Below are 22,273 nucleotides of genomic sequence, written 5' to 3'. Positions count from 1 at the left end.
ACAAGCTTTCTTTCTGGCTATACCTGACTCAATTTGGAGTTGTCTATCAGAAGTTAGAGCAATTTTAGTGAACTGCACTTGAAAACAACACTCAAAACAGTCTCAGGACCAGGACCCAAGAACTTTGCTGGTAGTTTCTACTTACCCTACTCCTAAGTACTAAAATGAAACATGATCTCTTTCCATAGATATATTACATGATATGTTTTTGCCTGCTAGATTTTAAATTTCATTTTGGAGGGAAAATTTGAATTCAAATAAACTAGCCGTTTTCTTGTTTGAATTTAAAAGATCTCCTTTGATTACTTTCTCAATACTAGAGCTTTGACTTCCTTAAACTTCCAAATAAAGAGACCCTCCTAAACCCCATTCTCTTCCTAATGCCAAGACTATGCACGATGGCCTCATCATGGGAGGTACACAATAGGGGTACCACCTAGCTTGAAATGCGGCTAGGACACATGGTAAGGGGTCGACACATAACACAAAGAGAATGTGAGAGAAGTAGAGAAAGGGAGAGGAAGAGATCATAATAGCTGCATTAATATATGCTTCATAACACAAGGAAGATGTGTGTGTGTGTGTGTGTGTGTGTGTGTGTGTGTGTGAGAGAGAGAGAGAGAGAGAGAGAGAGAGAGAGAGAGAGAGAGAGATCATTAGAGCTTCATTAATATAAGCTTCATAAACACCATAAAACATTCACAAGGGGAATTTCACATAATCAACATCTCACAAACTCATGTGTGCATGGTAGCTCAAACCTCTTGGCCATTAAGAAACCAAAACACATAACCATAGCCAATACTATGCCATAGTAGAACTATGTGTGTGTAGAGGTGCATACACAAGGATGTATATATGAGAGCATGAGTGCTAGAGCTTGTTGATTGTGTGTATATCCTTTACAAAAGAGGAGGCCTCCTTTTATAGGCTAAGAGAGTGATAAGGAAAGAGATTATGGGCAAGAGGGGTTATTACAAAGTAGCCTGAATTAGGGGCATTCCCCCAATGAGAGAGCTCCATGTACCCTGCTTATTGAACAATTTCCTCATAATCGCCTTCATCATGACGAGATTAGTCTCCATGCCACCTTCCATAGCTTGAGTCTAAGAGCTTCCCTATAATATTTGAGAGAATTTTGATAAAATAAGAGAAAATTCAACAATAATGGAGAGAAACCTATAAGAAATTATGTGTGTGGAGTTGGATAATTATGACTTCTTCCCCATGTGGATAGATAGGCTCCACCATTTCGGCCATATCTCTCAAACCATAGCTCCAAAAATTATTTAAGAAATAGGGATAGAAAGGTCAGCTCAATGCCTACAACTTTTTAGTCAAAAACTTTTTTAAATTTGGAATGAAAAAAATAGAGAAAAATCTCACAAAAATATGTGTCTGACTTTTCCTTTCCAAAAGCCTTCCAGGTGGTCCCCTCTTGACTCCATGTGCAAGCCTTGTGTCCACAAGTGAATTATGCTTACATTTGATAATATTTTATTGACACAAACTCCATAATGCATAAGATTCTCTTCTCTTTAACTATTGACTCTTATTCTTCACGTGTAGTGATAGTCAGGCAGAATCGACATCCAGTGAATTTTTTTCGTTCTCATAGGGTTTGTTGCTACCTTCTCTTATTTCCAAGATCCAAATGTGTTGAAACCATAGCTATGTACAAAATATATACATATATTTTTTGTGATTTTCGTACATCAGGTCCCTCCTCCTCCACAAAGCCTTGAAGCCTTGTCATCAAGTGCATACCAAGGGAGAGGTGGACCAAAATTGAAAAGCGACCCTCAGCACATGTAAATGTATATAATGTACAAATTTTTTGTCTTATATGACTCTCTTTCTCTTATTGTGCACCAATTTTTAGATATGCATTCTTATGATCATGTTTGCCATAGCTATGTCTCCCAAGCACCGAGTAGAACTTGTCAATCTACTTCGGAGTATTGATTTGGACTATAGTGTAGACATGCTTGTAGAGGCATCTAAGTCTCCCAAGCACCAAATTGACTAGTCATCCATTTTGGAAAGATTTTGCTGGGTAAAAAGGTCTAGGAAACCATGGACTAATGATTATGCATTATCTTTCCTACCTCATAGTCGAGGACGACTATGATTTCAAGGACGTAGTAATACCATAAAATCTAATCTCTAACTTTTCCAAATGATTTTCTCATATGAAATTGGCCATTTAAAATGGGACGATAAAGGGAGCAAGAGTCAAAATATTAATATGTGCTACTGGACTTATCTTGGCAAGGGACCAAGAGGAGAGTTAGTTTTATCTCAGCAGGGGACCAAGAGGAGAGATAGTCTACCAAAGAACAATGTGAACCCAATGCATCTTGAAAAGAACTTAGGGTAAGATTCATTAAGCCTCCAAAGGATAATTGCTATGGTCCATTGAGTGTAGGATTAATGGAAAGACTAATGCCAACTCTAGGCATTTTAAAGCATTCAATGTTGACACTAAGGTTACCAAGGACCCCAAGTTGGCCAAGTTGCACCCCCCACTTGCATTGGGAGAGCCTAGATGTAGGGAGATGAGAGAGAACACACACACACACACACATTCTCTCTCTCTCTCTCTCTCTCTCTCTAGGAAAGTCACCTCTTTCATATAGGGCATAAAGGACACATGTCTGGCTTCTAACTATGTTACCCACAACCAAGTCTGAATCCTATTGGATAGCCAACATGAAGAACCGATGAGAATTAAGCTTTATAAAATCAAGCTTAAATCTCTTTGGATAGCCCACAAAGAGGACCAATAATAATTGAACCCCACATGAGCTACCCTTGATCCCATTGGATAGCCTACTAGGGGGAACCAATGAGAATTGAGCATCCCGTGAGCTAGCTTAAATCTCATTGGATAGCCTACCTTGAGAGCCAATAAGAATTTAGCTTCATCAAATTAGAGAATTAAACTCTCTTTTCAAAGAGAAAATAAAGGACACTATCACAAGACTAACCCTCTTGCTTGCTATGAAGAATTCCATTCATTGCCTAGCCCCTAGCATGGACTAATAGCCTTCAAGCTAGTGTATTCTTGGGAAAGTCAATGAGAATACTCACTCTTGCACCATACACAAGCACACTCACGAGGTCAAAGTATCCTTCTCATGTGTGGGAGAAGTGGAGAAGCCTACACCAACATGACTTGACTATGGAATGCAAATCCAAGAAAGTGCCAAGTTCCAAGCATGCTCATCTTCTCCTCCATCTCCATTACTAAGCTATGCTATGCACTATCAGTGAACTACGCACACTCTCTTTCTATACTTAGTATAGAATACTAATACCAAGCACACTCTCTTTCTCATAAGGAATGTCCTTAATGAAATACTTTCTCTCTCTTATCAATATAAGTCCGCTACGATTGATGTTATTAGCTTAATTACGTCACAACTGGTGTTAAAAGTTTATGCATCTTAAGTAAATGCCCAATGAGATCCTATTTATTATTATGTCTTTTAGGTATTTAGTTTACTTATTTAGAATATTTTAGGTTGCCCAACACTCGGAGACGTAATGGTTGGCTTCAGTATTCCCCACAACCCCTTCTTCATGAGATAACCCTTAATCTTAGTTTTCCAAGTGTGTCCCCTAGAGAATCGTTCAATGCCTTCTCTCCCATTGCGCTACAAAAGGGTCTTAATCATGGAATTTCTCACGTTTTTAGTGTCTATCCTTGCATGACCAAGACTAAATCATACTTGTAGATGAAATACATTGATATGTAGTGCTTTGTTGCAAAAATTAGTTAAACTTAATATAATATGATGAGAGAGAGAGAGAGAGAGAGAGAGAGAGAGAGAGAGAGAGAGAGAGAGAGAGAGAGAGAGAGAGAGAGAGAGAGAGAGAGAGAGAGTTGAGGGATTTTGCCTTTGATTCAAGCTCTTGAGAGAGCCACTCACTTGATTGAAGCCTCTTTGGTAGACCTTGGTAGATTTGGGGATGCACCTGTGAAGGCCTATTGCCCGTGGGAAGCTCTACTTAGCAAAAAATGGCACCAATGCCCAACTTCACCTTCTTGGTTAGTCCTTGTTGTTCCAAGTTGTCAAGGTTTAAGTCCAACGGCCTTTGACCTTTGAGGCTATGGCCCCTAGGAACCTCCCCTTTAGAGATTAAGCAAGGTGAGAGAAAGGTGGGTGCTTCATGGAAACATGTCTAGGTGGATATGGCAAGATCAAAAAACCCAATTGAACATGGAGTGTGGCTGCCACTCCAAAAAACATGTATGCACAAGTACAACTCCCAACGCACTCGAAGGCTGAAATCTAATTTCTTGGCACATCCTTGAGGTCCACCCACACCTCTTACTCTAAAATTATTTTCCTTGAACCCACAACCATATGAGGAGGCAATGCCTTATTTTAAATGGGCTAAATCAAGGCACCCACGTGACTTGCTTTTGGGGAGTAACCAAAAATGAAAGTATTGTACTTAGCTATGCAAAGTTGACCATACACAGACACACACAATTTCTTAATGGGGTGATTAAGGGGCTAATGGGATCCAAATCCCAAGCTTGATGGCTAAAAAAAAAGCTGGTGCAGAGGAACTTGAGCACAATTGATGATGCAATGCTGAAAAAACAAAAAACTATGTAATTCCCTTTCTCTAATATGCATCCTAACATGGGTAATGACACATAATGTGTATGTATCCCATCAAGAGGGGGAATTAGCAAAATAGAATTGAAAATACAACATATATGCAAGTGCAGTGGAGGTATGAATCAACCAAAATGTCAATAGAAGAAGGGTGCCCTATGATTTAGCATAAGGATCTTGATTTGATGATTAGAAGGTGTTAATCACCACTAATCACTTTGATACCATTTGTAGAAATTAGGTAGTATAAAAAGGAGAGTCATTCATGATGTTGACATGCTAATCACAACTTAAGCACACAATAGAGATGGAGTAGAGTGTAGACATAGAATGATAGAAAGTGAATACAAAGAGGCTCACTATATAGAGCTAGAGTGGGCATCTCATCTAGCATCATATATGGCATCATAACAGGCTCCAAATCAATCCAAATCCATTAGAGAAATAATTGGTACTCTCTTAATCCCTTTTATGCACTCTTTTATTAAGTCTAAATGAGTCCACACCCTCTAGAAATTCCCCTCATGGGTACCTACAGACTTAAGGTGTCTTTTCCACATGCTTCCACATGTTTCCTACCACCTGAGCATCCAAAACACTAGGGGTGATACATACCAAAGCATAGGTTAAAGCCCATAAACCTAACATAAATAGGATCTTTTAGGGAATTCATAAACCTTAACCCCCTCTCTATGGATTATAATGATCAGAAGTAGGAAGTTTCAGTCAATGTAGAAGCTTCCATGGACACCCTAGCATTGGCTAGGGTACTCCTTGGAATTGAAACCGCCAACCTATCACAAAAAATAATGTCATCTTGTGACCACTGGTTGCCTTATACACTGTAGACCACACTACATCCAAGAATCCTCATTTGTGAATTGTGAACACTTTATATTCAAGATCTACAAGACAATGAACTTTGGATCCTCTTTGTATCACACTTGCGCATAATCTAGCTAACAACAATGGATTGTCTACACTACAACCATAGTGTCTATATACATCATGTTGGTTCCTTACTACATGTAATTTTCTTAACTTTGACACATATGTTCAAACACCAATGAAGTGAAATTTGACACATTGATCCAAATCAAGTATTAGGAGCATCAATTTCCCCTTTGTACCACTCACTTGCCTCTCTCTCTAGCTAAAGTATGTTGTGATATCCTCCCCTAGGCTAGAAATTTGAAATCGAGGTCATTCTAACCATTGCCATGGGCACCACACCATCCTCCAAAGTCAAACCATTGGCACTAATTTCCTCGTCAAGCTTGCCTTTACCTTTGTCCCATCTTGAAACTCAAACCTTGCCCTTGGAGACTAAGTTAGCTTCCTCCTCACTGAGAAAAATATTGAGATCCTAACATCTCGCTTTCCTTTGTGATTTGCAAGAGCAATGCACTGGCCACCATCTTGTACTCCTTTGGTAACTTTGAAAGTAGCAAGGCCGCTAGTTGAGTACGAACCAATGCACTATCCATATACAAAAGTTGATCTAAGTTGACAATTGCCATTGTTTGGGGACATCGTGGCAACAACACTTTGGCACAAAGTTGAACTGCCCTTAAGGCCACCAGTTGTCAAATTTAAAAAGGTTGGCCCAAATTCACTTCTCCATCGTCAAAACATCCAACATTTCAAGATTATTTTGTTCATTGACAAAAAACTCTGGTCTACCTCACGACCTAGTGGCCTCTAGATGATATGCCTTTCAAGACAACTACTTCCAATGGCTTGCCTTCAAGCAATGCATTTCAAAATACCGAACAAAAGGGACCCTCTCTTGCCACCTTTGTAGCTTTTCCCATAGCATTTCAAAATCCTTAGCCCACTCGACTCACCCGTAGAAGGGCGTTGAAATGCCATAAAAATTGCAACAATAGAAGAGCTATTTTTCGTTGAATTTCAAAATTGCACCCATGATTGCTTATTCAATACTACGCGTAGTCTGCACCATATTAAAATGCTAGAGATGAAAAACACCAATCCTTAGAGTCTCTTTTTCATCCCCTCTTCACTGTGCCACACTCTCTTCACAAGATTAATGAGCCAAACGCTTTAATAACATGTCAAAGTCAATGATGCAAAAGCATAGAGTTAGAGAGAAAATTTACAATAGAGAGAAAGATCAAGATTTCTCGAAAGAAACCAACTTCACAATGAATTAGATAATTATACAATGCGTACAGAGGTGCCTTTATATACTAACATGGGGTCCTGAAGTATCCCCTCAAGCAATTTCCCTTGTGCAAACACGGGATAGAACCAAGCAAAGGATGAGAAAGCGCCAGGAATCATGATGACGTCATTGCATGACAATTATGTTCACTTCAAAGATGACAGTGAAACTTTCTCGACCGCATGGGAAGCTTTAGAAAATAACTTTGGGGCTAGGAGAAAGAAGGATAGAGTGATCATGAAGGACCACCTATACAAACTAAAAATGGAGCTTGATGAAGATATAGTGAGCCTTGTTAGCCGCTCAAAAGTACGATCGCACAACTCACCTATGTAAATTATGGTGTATATGAAGATGAAAAGATTGCTATCTTAATGGGAGCTTTGCTATCTAGCTTTGACCAAATACTTACATTCATTGAGGAGAAGGAACCAACCCTTGACCTATAGGATGTGATAAAGTCCTTACAATTTGAAGAAGAACTTAATTTCAAGGGAAGGAGCATTAGCATTTAGTTTTAGGAATAAAAGTTGTTTCAAATGTGGCAATGAGGGACATCTAGCCAAAGATTTCCTAGTATCAAAGGATTGTAGCGTTTTGGAAAGAAGGGATATCCTCCTTCCTCGGGGGGATCACTATGTATAAGTTGTGTATATTGCATGTGTTCAAGGACTATTTTTAAAACTCCTTATCTCTGAATTTTTTAGATATAAAACACACCCTTTTTCTACCAATCTGTAACTTTTTTTCCAATTTCATTTTATGATACCCGTCTGTATGTCAAAGTGTGAGAAAAATAAAATTTAATAACCCCTTTTGCTACACTCACGTGATAGTCACATAATTATTAAGTGACCTCCCCCATGCCCCCTCTCCTCCTTCCAAGTGCTTAAAAAAGGACAAAGGCAATACCAGTAGCAGTTCAAAGCTAAGAAGATCAATTTGCTTGGTCAAAGAAGACAAAGAAGAATAAGCTGTGCATTTACCTCTCATTGTCTCATTGTTGGAGATAGCTTGAAGTAGCTTGGTCTTGGTCTTTGAAGGGAGATGCGCAATGTATCTTGGATTAGAGATGTTTTTTCTTTTGGATTGGAGATGGTCTCTTGGATTAGAGATGTTCTTTCACTCCTAGATTGGAGTGTGTCCGAGTTGTTAGATATCATAGCCTAAACCTCAAGGGGAGGATTCTTAGGTTTATGAGATTTATCCTATGCTTTGGTATGTATCACCCCTAATCTATTGGATGCCTAGGTGGTAGGAATCATGTGATAGCATGTGGAAAAGACATCTTAACGTATAGATACCCATGAAGAGCATTTTTTGAGGGTGTGGAATTACCTAAACTTAATAAAAGAGTGCATAAAGGGGCCTAAAAGAGTATTCACAAGTTCTCTAGTGGATTTGGGCTGATTTGGAGTTAGGCTTGTAGGAATGCACACATAGCTTGGAGATGGAGAACAATATCAAGCCACACAATGAAGAGAATGGATTACTTGGTGTGAGAACACAAGATAAGATAGCCTTAGAGTCATGGGTATTTATATAAGGAATGCTGGGGAAAAAACCCAAACAAGCACTAAATCTATTGAAAATGGTAAAAAGTGTACAAAATACGGCACCAAAACCAATCCTAGAGATCACAAAAAAGGAATATACAAAACCTTGGGTAAATGCATCAATAAGAGCTCTAGCACCACACACAATGAATAGATGCTACTTGGCCTCCAACCAATCGTAAACTTGGTTCATCCTTGATATATACTCAAGTATTTGGATAATTGGATGGTTGCTAGGCAAGATGAATATGATGCACTTGTGAAGAACAACACTCGGTCTTACTGTGACTTGCATCTTGGCAAGAAGGCCATTGGTACAAAATGGACTCATAAATTGAAACATAAGCTGGGTGGCAGTATCAATTGCTACAAGGCAACGATTGTTGCAAAAGACTATGCTTAGCAAATGCCATTGGTTATGAAAAAAATTGCTTCCACTTTTTGTATGATTACGGTTCGTTTCATTTGTGCATTGGCAGCTTATTTGGATGGGATGTACATTAGTCGGGGACATCAAAATTGATTTCTTGAATGGTGACTTGTATGAGGGAGTGCATGTAATGCAACCTTGTGGTTTGATCGAGAAAAGACATGAAGAGAGATTGTGCAAATGTAATAAAGCATTGTACGGTTTAAACTAGTTTTCTTATGCTTGGTGTGAGAAAATGGATAATCATTTGACTGCATGTGGCTTTTGAAGTAATTCAAGTAAAAGCACTTTGTATGTAAAATATGCGGATGATGTATATCTTGTTGTTGTTGTGTATGTGGATTTGGTCTGACTAAGATCTTACTTGTGCAACAACAAAAGTTTGATCAACAACATGTTGTTTAGCCCTATTTTTTCTTGACATAGCCTCTTGTAGCAACAAAGTGACCAACTTATCAAATCAACAAAATTATCATTGTCCTGTGCAATAAGCCTCAATGTTGAGGCAAAAGTCTGATACAAGTCTAGTAATGTATCCAAAATGGTCTCCACAAGTGAATGGTCAAGAAAAATTTCACCTAAAATAATAAATTGCTCATTGATATCTTTGATTTTAACAAGTAAAATTTCCATTCCATCTTGTCCATGCACGATATTTGATTCTAAATGTTTGTGCAGGTATGATTATTTTGTGTCATTGCGACTTGCATACAATCCACTTAGATTTTTCCAAGCCTAATTTTTTTTTTTGGAGAATGAATGTGAGGAGTAATGCACTTGGGAGACAATGCAATCAATGCATGCACTTATGCATCTCTACTATTCCAACGAGCCTGTTCAACTCTAGGTAAAACAACATGAGTAGTAGGAGTAGAAATGACTTGCAACATCGTCCACATAACCTTAGCATTAAAACCTTTTACAATGCTCCACACATCCTTGGAAACAAGAACATGATGCATCATGTAAGCCCACACATCCTTGGAAACAAGTACATGATACATCAAGCCCACAATGGATAGCTGTCTTTGTCTAGTTTGTCATCAATAAACAACATCTTGAAAACGTCATTGCTCTCAACCATGGTAAAAGTTTAAACCTAATGTAAAAAATGACCAAACTAAGTAGAAACAAAAGGGAAGTTGTCCATGTCATATATCACAATTTACATCATACTATCAAAGACTTGTTATGTAGAAATTTGCAATGGAAGAAATTTTGCACAAAAGGACAAAATTGCTTACATAGTACTTGTAGTAGTGGAAACATAGGTCAAGATGAGCCCTAATCAAAATCCTGAGAACACCTAGATCTATGAGTTGTCCCAAAGTATTTATCGACCTACCAAGCCTCATCAAAGCTCACCCAAATCGAAGGAAGTGAGCGAGAGGGTGTTGGGGACGCTGGTGACTATGCTCAGGAGGATGCAACCTGCTTTGATACCAATTGTTGGGGTTAGGGTTGCAGGAATGCACACACATCTTGGAGATTAAGAAGAATATCAAGGTGCACAATGGAGATAATGTATTACTTGGTGTGAAAATATAAGATAAAGACAACCCAAGAGTGGTGGGCGTATATAGAAAGCACATGAAAAAAAGACCTCTTAGTGAGGAAAAAATTCCTTGACACTCCTAAGTGTGTTCAGATACATCACTACCATATACATGCTAACATGTATGATGCCACATAAAATTCCCACTCTAGCTCTATATAATGAGCCTCTTTGTATTCACTATCTATCATTCTAGTAACCACTCTATGTCTACACTCTACTCCAATCTCTATTGTATGATTAAGTTGTGATTAGCATATCAACACCATGAATGGTTCTCTATTCTATCCTCCCTAATATCTAAAATTTATCATTGTCTTCTAGTATCACTACAAGAGGCTCTTCACATTAGCGACGCTCACACAGCGACGCTCAAAAAAAAAAAATCCCGGCGTCGCTATGAGCGTCGCTATAAGCGTCGCTATGAGCGTCGCAAATTTACAAAGAAATTTGCGACGCTCATAGCGACGCTTATAGCGACGCTCATAGCGACGCCAGCTGGGGTAAAAAAAATAACCGAGCGCACCCAAAAACTCAGATCTCAGATCTGAGTTTTTCGGCGCCCTCAAGCAAAGAGCAGGTAACGCTCTCCCTCACTCTCTCTCTCTCTCTCTCTCTCTCTCTCTCTCTCTCTTTCTTTTACACACACACACACACACACACACACACACACACACACACACACGAGGAGAGGAAGGAGAGCCAGGTATGCTCCTTCCCTCTCCTCATTCTCATGTTCCCTTCCCCTCTTTCTCTCTCCCTCGCTCTCTCTCTCACACACACACATACACACACACACATAGTGTTTTTGAGAGAGAGAGAGAGAGAGAGAGAGAGAGAGAGAGAGAGAGAGAGAGAGAGAGAGAGCGAGAGAGAGTGCAAAAACGCACACACATACATAAACAAAGAATGCACACACACATTGAGAGAGAAAAAGAGAGAGAGAGCATGCATAAACAAAAAACGCACGCATTGAGAGAGGAAAAGAGAGAGAGAACATGCATAAACAAAAAACGCACACATTGAGAGAGGAAAAGAGAAAGAAAACATGCATACGATCCAAAAAAACGCACACACATTGAGAGAGAAAGAAAGAGAAACTAAGGGAGCGTCGTAGGAAACTAATTAAAATTAAAAGACCTAAAGATCTAGCCGACGAGGAGTTGAACTGAAGACCTATTATTCAAGAGAGAAATGGCATAATCAATCTATCATACTTGGCATGGGTGATAGAAAGGTTATACCATTTATCTCTTTTTATTGGCACACACATCCACACACGCGCACACACACAGGAAGAAGAGAGTTATAACGTCGTAGGAAACTATCTTAAAAGACGTTAAAGATTAGGTTATATGTAGACTTACATTAAATTAGATTTAGGTTTATTTTTAACTAGATTTACGTTTATTTAAGCTAGATTTAGATTTACGTTATATTAGATTAGATGCGGGTCTCCATAGACTGCGATGCCTGCATGAAGCGGGTGAAGAAAGCCCTCAATGGAATATAGGGTATTGCTGCCTTCACTCATGGTGGGCTCCGTCGATCCAAAAGTACTGGTGAAATGTCTTCAGAAGATAGGGAAGAAGGTGGATCTTCAGGGCGGCAAGAGTCACTACATCCCCGACACAATGACCATCTAGACAACCTCTAGTCATTAGACTTACGTTAAATTAGATTTAGCTTTATTTTTAGTTAGATTTACGTTTATTTAGATTTACGCTTATTTACGTTAGATCGAGTCCACGCAAGAATTACTTACGGTTTAGGGTTTTGAGTTAGACGAACAGTGAAAAGATCTACTGTGAAAAGATGTTAAGATGAAGTGAAGTGCTACAGCTAGAGAAGAGGCAAAGGGATTTTGTCCACTACATGCAGTATCATGTAGACGTGGGTGTCTAGATTTCTTGTACCCACAAATATAGGTATTGACCAATAAAGACGAGATTATACCCGGTGGTTCTGATCTCCGTGCACCTCTAGACCGAGGTGTGCGAGGATTGGACATGACTAGAGAATGTGAGGTAAAGAGAGAGAGAGAGAGAGAGAGAGAGAGAGAGAGAGAGAGAGAGAGAGAGAGAGAGAGAGAGAGAGAGAGATAAGACGAAGAATGCCAATAGAATATTAAATTTGTTGTCTAGGTTATAAGTTTTTTATCCTCATTATGAGTAGCGACGAGGATGTGGGACCGTCCAACCGAAACACCTATCTCTCAACGAGGGTCTTATGTCCTTGTAATCAATGCAAGCATGCTGTGCGACGGACAAGACGTGTTTCTTTGCAGCACGTTCGCGAATTTGGCGAGTTCGATCCATCTATTATAGATCGAGTTGTTGCCAATTATAACTCGTCGGACTCTGACGCTGGCCAACAAGCAGCAATCTTGCAACCCAACAGACGTATTCGCAGGCGCTTTGGTCAAGCAGCATATGTGAGGCCACAAGATGTAGCCTCTGACAGCTTGGGGGATGATCATGCAGAGCACATTCCCAACGAGACAATGTTTGAGCCCGAGATTGATGAAATGATCGAGACGATCATGGATTCAGAAAGGCTTATCTATGATGATATGAAAAGTGAAGCCGATACATCATTGTATAATGGAGCACGTATGTCTAGATTGAAAGCACTCCTGGTTCTTCTCAACATGCAGGCAAAGTTTGGATGGAGTGACACTAGCGTCACAGCGCTTTTCAGGTGATCTATTACAATTAGTTTACTTTAATAGAACTCTAAATGTATAATGATCTGATAGATTTTTACACGACTGTATCATATTTTTATGTTGTGTAGATTGCTGAAAGAGCACATTCTACCAGCTGACAATGTGATGCCAGATTCCCGAGATGAAGCAAGAAAGATTTTGCGAAACTTGGGGATGGATTACAATTCTATCCACGCTTGTCCTAATGGTGTAAAGGTCGACATTTTAGGGTGGAACGAATCGACAAAAAGCGTTTTACTCAGCAGCATGGTGTAAAGGTCGACATTTTAGGGTGGAACGAATCGACAAAAAGCGTTTTACTCAAGATTGTGGAATCATGGCAAAATTTGAACAGTTTAGTCGACGACGTTCCTTTGATGCAGATCCCGTGGTGGCGGAACTCACTTACTTCGGCACGCTGCAAGAGATTTTGAGGATCGATTACAGAGGATTTTTTGTCGACTTGTTTGACGTGCAATGGTTCAAGATAATCATGGAGGGTCGAAACGCTACTGTGCGTAGAGGAGAGTCTGGTTTTCTTGAGGTGGATTCTACTAAGAAATGGACTGACCTAAGAGACACTTTCGTACTACCCGAGCATTGTGAACAAGTAAGTATATAAATAGTTAACATCCCCCTTTTACAAGTTATGTGCTTGAAAGCTCTCATGTAAGTTATGTGGCTCTGGCAGGTAGTATTTCATCCTACAAAGTCTACATCAAACTGGTGGTACGTCATAGAGGTAGCCCCTCGTAGTGCAAGGACGTATGAAGGCTACCATGTGCCAATCACAACGACATCAATGGAGGAGATCAGAGAAGATGCTCAATCAGAAGCCGCTGCGGTGGTGCCAGACGAGCATCAAGATGCTACTACTCTATATGGGGTGCATGCAGAGGAGCTACAAAATGAAACAGAGGATATGTGTTTAAACGGAGAGCTCTATATAGATATAGGAAGTTATGCTGAGTTATGCGAGGATGAGAGAGAGATCTCTTAAAGCCACAAATATTGTATTTGAACAATTTTGCTCTGTGCTGTAAAAGCTCTAGCTCTCTAAGTAGCTTCCATGGTGTGTAACGCTCTTTTCTACTCGCGCTCACATCTTTTGATTGAAAATTCTGAGTTTTCGACTTGCCTCTTCTACCACTCGATTCATTGCGTCATTGTATTTATATGCGTCATTACGTCATTGTATTTAATGGTCTTTGCGTCATTGTCTACTCTATTCATTCAATATTAAGTTTAAATATTCGTGTGTTTAATGCAGGTATGGATGATGAGGAGTTTCTTTCTTCTTTGTCACCGCAGCAGAGACAGTGGTACGTGGAGCGTCATCGCTCTGGCGCATCATCGCGCGTTCCTACACCATCCGCATCTCCCTCTCTTTCGGAGCATTCGGCGCGCTCCGAAGCTTCGGCGTCGACGAGACGAGCGTCACACTCGTCTAGACACCGGCGCTCTAGTGGTGGCGGTGGCGGTTGTTGTGGGGATTCCGCCACCGATGCCTCCACACCGCCTCGTGTTCGACGAGGCTCTTTACCCTCCCCTTCTTTGCCCGCCCCCACACCAGCCACAGCATCGCCATCTACGCCAGGTTTTGCACGGTTGACTATTCCTAGAAGCTACACACCTCTACCTACTCCGCCAGGAGCCACCCCACTCGACACTCCTCGCTTCGAGGCCCAGACGCCGGTGGAGACACCTGACGTCCGTACCCCCATCGACACGCCGCTAGAGACCCCTGCCGGGACACCCAGGTTCACGCGTCACCGGCCAGAGGGCTTGCCTTACTCCGTCGACATCAGCGGCGGCATCATCATGGATGATGACGGCAAGAAGGTGATCTCGCGCATGCGTGGTCTTTGCTCTCAGCTGTTTAGACACTATATACTAAACAAATGGAGTGAAGTACCAAGTGATTTAAAAAACAGAGTCATCAGCATACTTCATGATGAGTTTCCCGTTCCAACACGGGATCAGCGCTTCAATGAAGACCTGATGAAGATTCGAATGCGCGAATACTGCAAACACAAGCGTTCCGAAGTGCAAAAAGCAATCAAGAATGGGTGGAATAGGCCAGATTGGCTGGCCAAAGAAGATTGGAAGAATGCGAAGAAAGCAGCGCGCGAGAATCCCGACAAGTGGAAGCAACAAAAGGATGCAGCCAGAGCGCGAGTAGAGGCAGGGAGCTCGCACCACTTGGGGAGCGGTGGATGGGCATCATTTGAGGCCGATTTTGTAAGTCTTTTCACATTGCTCTTTATGCATGTTCGATAGTTTAGGGTTTATGAGTTTTTTAGTTCTAACATAATGAAATCTTTGTATGTTTTGACAGTGGTCGATGACAGGACGTGATCCCACACCGTACGAGCGCGAGTACGCAGGCAGGAAGGGCTTAAACGCCCTGATGGACATTCTCAGTTCTCGCGGCGGCATGGTTAGTATTAGGGTTTACTCTTTTTTATTTTTTGTATTGTTTTATAAATGTCGTTATATGTTTATATTTACTGAAAACTGTCTTATTGTCTTTTTTTGCAGAATCCGACAGATACGCCGCTTGGACGCGATGAGACGTCTGATTAGACGACGTCAGTTTAGCCGTAGCTAGATAGCATTAGTTTAGGGTTTCTCATAGCTTATGTATCATGAGACGGATTTTATACGTCTTTTTGAACCATGTATATTATTACATTTGTCACCGCAATTCCTTTTGCCAATCAATTCTTTATGCCTATGATGTTGTACAATTGTCATTATTACATTTGCCAATCAATTCAGTTTGTCTATGATGTGTACAATTGTCAATTTTGCAAACAATGCGTCTTGTGGGTGACTATTTTGGGTCTATTATTTACCTTTACACTTTTTTTAAAAAGTGAATCAAGTACAATATGGTTGATGGGTGGCAGGGCATTCAATGCCCTGCTACCAAAAAAATATTCTCTTAGGCGTCGCTATAAGCGTCGCTATTTATGGCTCTGTAGCGTCGCTATATGCGTCGCTATACTCTTCTGTGAGAGCGTCGCTATCTGCGTCACTATAGGCGTCGCTATGAGCGTCGCTATATAGCGACGCCTATAGCGACGGCTATAGCGACGCCTATAGCGACGCAGATAGCGACGCTCTCGTAGCGACGCTTTTAGCGACGGTTATAGCGACGCCGGGGGTTATAAAAACCCAGTGTATTTCCGTCGCTAAGAGCGTCACAAGAGCACACAACCTCTTGTAGTGTATTTATGTTAGCAATGAGAGAAAAGTACACGGCTGATTAAGTGACTCAAGATACAAAAGCAAAATAATGCATTAGCATAGGATATGATATCTACATCATAGGCTTTATTTATAAGGTTGAAATAGAGGATGATGGTGCACATAATATCTACGATAATTGCCACATAGGATTCTACAACTAGGAGACACTAATAACTTAAACCAAACTAAAGATGTGCCCACCCAATGATCGGACTGTATTGAAGCAAGTTGGATAAAGACTCAAAACCACACATGCTAGTAGTCACACAGACTAAAAGAAAAGAGTCTCAACAAATTTGGTATCACCCAGAGTAAAGAATCCTATCTTCAAACAAAGAAGGTGGAGGACCATCCATATCTATATACTCACAATAGTAATCAGGGGCGTTATAAACATGGAGATAGTTCTCCTCCTCTTGATCTTCGTCTTCAGTTTGTTGGTGAATGACCTTTTGCTGCCGCATTTGCTATAGAATTTAATTTTGTAGCAATCTTTAGAAAAATGGCCAAATTTATTGGGCTCATAGCACCTTTTGTTATTCGTCCTTGTTGATGAAGATGAGGTCCTAGATGATGATGCAATGAAAGCCCCTCCACTCGTTGAGGTCTTCTTTGCTTGCTTCTTTTCCTCTTCAATTAATGCATTGATTCTCATGTTGCAAAGTGGGTGTGGGATCTTTTTGTTATAGCATGGTGACAATATTGTCAAAAAATTTGAGAACAACACTTAAGAGCACAACAACCTTATCTTCCTTGAGAATTTGACTTTTGAATTAAGTGATGAGACTCATTAACCTATTCACAAAGCTTGAAATATCCTCCCCTTGATTCATTGTTAGTTTTGCTTGCAGAGGTTCTTTTAAGACTTATTTTGGTCATTTTTGTTTGGCACCAAAATTCTCCTCTCTAATGGTCCATGCTTGGATCGTCGTAGTGTAATTATCAGTGAAAGATACATAATCATGGTGTAGTGGAGTGATAATCATGCAAAGAGCTTGTTTGTCATTGGCTTGAATTTGTGCAACCTAGGCTCTAGTGAGTGTGCTTTCAAATGTGGATGGTGAGTCAATTGTCTGTGGTTTGACTACATACCATAATTGTTTGCGCATGAGGTAACCTTGCAGTTTGGTATGTTAGGTGTGGAAACCCTCACCGTTGAATTTTTCAATTCCCTCTTCTCCCATAGTGCAAGTGGTAGAGGGGTATTAACACTTTGACGATGTCCCAAGGTTAGTGTCTGCCTCTTTACAAGAAATTGTGTGAGTGCACAAATGCGTGAACAAGGTAAAATGGAGCCAAATGTGAAGCTAATCTTCACAACAGTCATTAAAAAACAATCCGCCATGAACAATTTGGAGGTTTGGCTGCAATTCAATGTTCTCTTAAAGGCTTTGATTCACCACAAGTCTCTACTTACATTGATTTGGCTTGAAACCTTTTAAAAGGTGTTAATTACAATTTGAAAGGGAAAAATCAAAGACGAAAAAACAAATAAAATGGCACAACCTAGGTGATAACGAGAAACTATGGAGCATCAAAAGTAGTCCAATGGCATGGAGTGTTGATCTTCAGAAGGGTTTCCCTAGTGTGTTGAGAGCATCCACACCAAAGTTTGATTGAAGTAATTTGAAGCAAAGCATGTGATTTTCCTCAATTAAGTGAGGCAATCAGTGCTCTTAATTAGCTCCTATTGCTATGTGCTCGTGTGTGTGTGTGTGTGTGTGTGTGGGGGGGGGGGGGGGGGGAGAGGGTCACTACAATAAAACAATGGCTATCACGTGGGTTCAATAGTAAAGAGATTATTTTATTCTATATTTTTCACATTTTCATATACAAAAGGGTGTTGAAAAATGATCTTGAATTTTTTTTTAAAACAAATTGAACAGGAAAAGGGTCCCTTCTATTTGTTAAAAATCATAGCTAAGGAGTTTTATAAATAGTCCTTAAATGCTCGTGGTATATAGATTTTGGTGATGAGTTTAAATAGTATACATAGTGTTGGGTTAGTGATCCCCTTAGGCTCTGTGTAATCACCAACACTTGTGCAAGAGGGGATTGTTTGTGATGCTTGTAGGATCTTTAAGCTAGAGGCAGTTGTTAGGAATATTTGTGTGTATTCAAGGTGGCTTACATATGTAGGCAGACATAGCTTACACGATTAGAGAGAGAGAGAGAGAGAGAGAGAGAGAGAGAGAGAGAGAGAGAGAGAGAGAGTACACGTATGATAAGTGACTTAAGTTACAAAAGAAATATAACATTAGGATAGGATAGGATATGTAGAGCATGGGCTTTATTTATGAGGTTGGAATAGAGGATGACGGTGCACATAATATTTGGTATAACATGCCACATATGCACTTATTTGCCATGTAGGATTCTACAACTAGGAGATGTCTCACACCAATAACTTAGACCGAGCTAAGGAAGTGCCCACCCAAAAAATTATTTTATTTATTTTACATGATTTTAGGTGGGGCAATTTCTTGAGGTAGGTTTAAGGACCCCTAGTTAGTATATAAAAGAACCTATGTCCCCAATGTATAATTATCCAATTCATTGCCAAGTTAGTAGGCTCAAAGCAATCTCTCTCTCGTGCATTCTCTCTCTAACTCTACACTTCCGTATCGTCGACTTTGATAGTCAGAACGGGTATTGAAGCAATAGGTGAGGTCGCTTGAGTTTGTTCAATTGCATCGAGCAACATTAGAACTTGCAGAGGAGGGCTGCAATGGACTAGACCTAGCTTTAAGTGCCAATTTTGCCTTGAATCTTGCAACTTCTATTCTTAATGAGTGTTGATGAGCCTTTCTCCACCTGAGGGATGTCCATAGTGGACCACCACATTGAATCTACTCAGAGAATGGTTTAGCTTCCATAAGAGGCCTAGATGGTTTCGAGTCTTAGCTCATGTCAGTTCCAAACTTTCCATACAAAGCAGAGAAGGCGAAAGCCAAGTGAGGTGATCACGCCTTACTAAAGAAAATAGATGTAAGAGGGGAATTGGTCCTTCCTCGTAGGGTAGTAAATTTAAACATATCTGCGTGATGTAAGCAACAAAGTTGCCCATTCCATGTCAAGAAGAGAAGAGAGCAATGTCTCATATTCTCCTATTGGTGGGAAGCCTTCTATGTATATTAAAAAAAAACAATGACCAATCCCGGTTTGCTCCTCATTGCTAGCCCTCCAAAAAGGATTTTAAGGGATGGCAACATACACTTGGTTGGCCAATTGGAGGTGTGGCATGTGCATGCATTTGGATGTTGTATACTAGCACGCTCCCAAAGGGAAGATGCATACATTCTACTAGCATAGCGTTGGAGTCTGGATCTACTAAATGGTTCGTCTTCACACCTAGTCTTTGTCGAGGTTGCTCAACACGCAAATATGCACAATTTATATGTCTAGAAACCGTCGCTAAAGACTTCTTATGTTGGTGATGAACCAATTACCACTACAATGATAGTTTGCCAGTGAGTAAGTGGCATTCATGTCCGACATGTGTTTAAGCCCTGTGGGCATAGTTACAGGGAATGGCCATTTTCAGGCTTTCGTTTCCCATTCCCATTCCAACTTCTCATTCCGAAGTGAGTATCCATAACAGGGAACGGCAATTCAAGCCCGTTTCCGTTCTATGTTCCGATGTTCCGCTGCCGGTTCACCACTAGGCCTATGCCTTTGGGTGAGAATCTCCATTTGCAATTTTGCAATATGGAATAATGCTCGCGCCAAACACCTGCAACGGCTCTATTTAGAGCCGTTGTTCAATTTTGCCCGCCCTGCTCACTCCGTTCGTCACAAGTTCACCACTTCTCTCTCTCTCTCTCTCTCTCTGCCCGCGCACTGATCACGAACACAATCCACAGACACACAACCCTGCTCCATCTACTCTCTCTCATGGCTAAATTTCTGCGGAAATCAAGCACCACTAGCCTCCTGGATTTGCCCCAGTCGACAATTCTGCACATTGCAGAGCTTCTACCATGCAAGGACTTACCCTCTTTGATATGCAGTTGCAGAGAGATGGCAGGACTGGCAGCATGTTTCTATGGAGAGAGGCGTGCCCTCGACATGCGCTGTTTTGACAAAGTCTCTCCAAATCTGTGTATGCAAATCATCCATCGCTTTGGAAGCTCTCAATTGGTGAAATGCTACTTCAGATGTGATCTATATCATCAGTCCTCGCCCTCTCCCAACATTTTGCATGCGATTGTTGAGCGATTTCTTGATAACTATCGATGTAATGATGATCTGATGCGTGATTTGCACACCGAATTTGCCACGGGGAATGCCGATTGGTTCCCAGTGGCTGCAGCACCACGCCCGGTTGATGTCTTGGCACACAGCTTTCTGCTCGAATGCATGCTTTCGACACAGCCCGCGATGTGCGAGCTTATTCTTGATGTCGAATTTGGTGTGTTTCGAGTGCCGAAGAGCAAAGGAGGGTACCGACAACATTGGTACCTAATGCAACCGTTTATGGCATTGCAATCAATACAGAGAAAGTGCCCCTCTTTGGTGCGGTATACGTGCGGTTTAGCACTGTACCAGAACTCTGCGGTGGACATGAAGCATGTTCAGTTAAGGTTCTTACAAAACAGTAAGCAACTTAGGTCTCTGAGCACCAGCTTTGAACTTGACAAGGGCTCTTTAGAGAGCTACCGGCATATACAGGGGCCACTCCTTTTGGAACAAGCTGCATTTACGCTACCCAAATGGTGTGCACTGCAAGGTGATTCCGCACATAACCAGAAAAATCTGAGGGATTTTGCAGAGAAATTGCCACATTTAAGCATTGTGGCGATGTCATTCAGTGCAAGGGGAGCTTTGAAATATGCAGGTGAATTCCTGCGCAATCTGACCACCATGGGATCTCTCAAGCTCAAGTGTGAGTTCAATCCAAGAGTTGACATAGATGAGGGGGAACAAATGGGGGGGTTTTTCGACGGGTACAGGTCGATTTTGCCTGCTAAAGTGAAAAAACTGGCTATGGTGAATGTGCCGGAGGGTGAATTCGGCATTGTGTTTGGTTCTGATTGTGCTGAATTGCAGGCATCCTTGGAGCATGTGTGTGTGCGGTTTGTATGGTCGAGTGCAGTGGAGTTGGGGCAAGAGAAGATGGAAAGGATAGAGGTGCTTTTCAAAAGCTTGCCACACCTACAGAGTTTGTGCATAGAGGGATACAATGAGCGGGGAAGCCCTGTCTTCAGCAAGATCCTGTCAAGGAAGAGGTCCTCTGCTAACTTAAGTGGTTGCTAATGCGAGGCAACAGAAGCGATTGTGCAGAATTGCACATTGTGTAATAATCTCATTGCGTCTGTAAGAGGGATCCGGCCCCTCATCTTTTATCTTTTAAAAAAAAATAAAAATCAATAGCCCAAAAAATATATCCCTCCAACTTTCTTTTCTTTTGGCTAAACTCAAGAACAAGTTATCCCTAAGCCAATTGTTAAGAAATCATTATGTTTTTGTTTTATTGTCAATAGGCCAAAAAATAAATCCCTCTGAGTCTCACTGTGCATCTTGTATGTATACCTAAGTACAAGTTTTCAACCTGAGAAGTGGTGCCTGCCATGAGAATCTTTGTTTTACTTCTCTCTCTACTTGTATGGCCAGACCACGTTCATCGTTTGTGTGTACTGTGTGTGTGTGTGTGTGTGTGAGAGATAGAGAGAGAGAGAGAGATGATGTCTGCTTACTATGTTGGTAATAGGACACATGAATTGCCCGAGTTTGCAATGGTAAAGCTGGAAAAATATAGCACTTGGTGTGTGTGTGTGTGTGTAACCATGTGCAGTGCTTCTAAGCTCACATACGAAATTAAATCAAAGGAGTCAGTGGTCACCCCACAACCCTCCGCACTATTTGACACGGGGTTTTTGGATGGGATCAATGGTGACGGTCATTCGAGCCGTCAATCCCTTTTAAACAAGACAAGACATATTGTGTACCTA

At 40.9% G+C, this 22,273-nt stretch overlaps 1 protein-coding gene across 1 annotated transcript; it reads left to right on the top strand.

Moving 5' to 3' along the window:
* Positions 1-20,093: 20,093 nt before the first annotated feature.
* LOC147424215 (uncharacterized) lies at positions 20,094-21,760 on the top strand. Its single transcript, XM_086501635.1, has one exon. The coding sequence runs from the start codon at positions 20,217-20,219 to the stop codon at positions 21,576-21,578; it is 1,362 nt and encodes a 453-aa protein (XP_086357761.1). The 5' UTR covers positions 20,094-20,216; the 3' UTR covers positions 21,579-21,760.
* The last annotated feature ends 513 nt before the right edge of the window (positions 21,761-22,273 follow it).

This window comes from Adiantum capillus-veneris, chromosome 26 (genome assembly GCF_014529385.1).
Source record: "Adiantum capillus-veneris isolate H3 chromosome 26, ASM1452938v2, whole genome shotgun sequence".
NCBI lineage: Eukaryota > Viridiplantae > Streptophyta > Polypodiopsida > Polypodiales > Pteridaceae > Adiantum > Adiantum capillus-veneris.
The sequence above is the reverse complement of the archived record's forward strand: the minus strand, read 5'-3'. Positions and strand labels throughout refer to the sequence as shown.

Coding starts and splice junctions, on each gene's coding strand:
- LOC147424215 (XM_086501635.1), top strand. CDS start 20,217: ATGGCTAAATTTCTGCGGAAATCAAGCACCACTAGCCTCCTGGATTTG.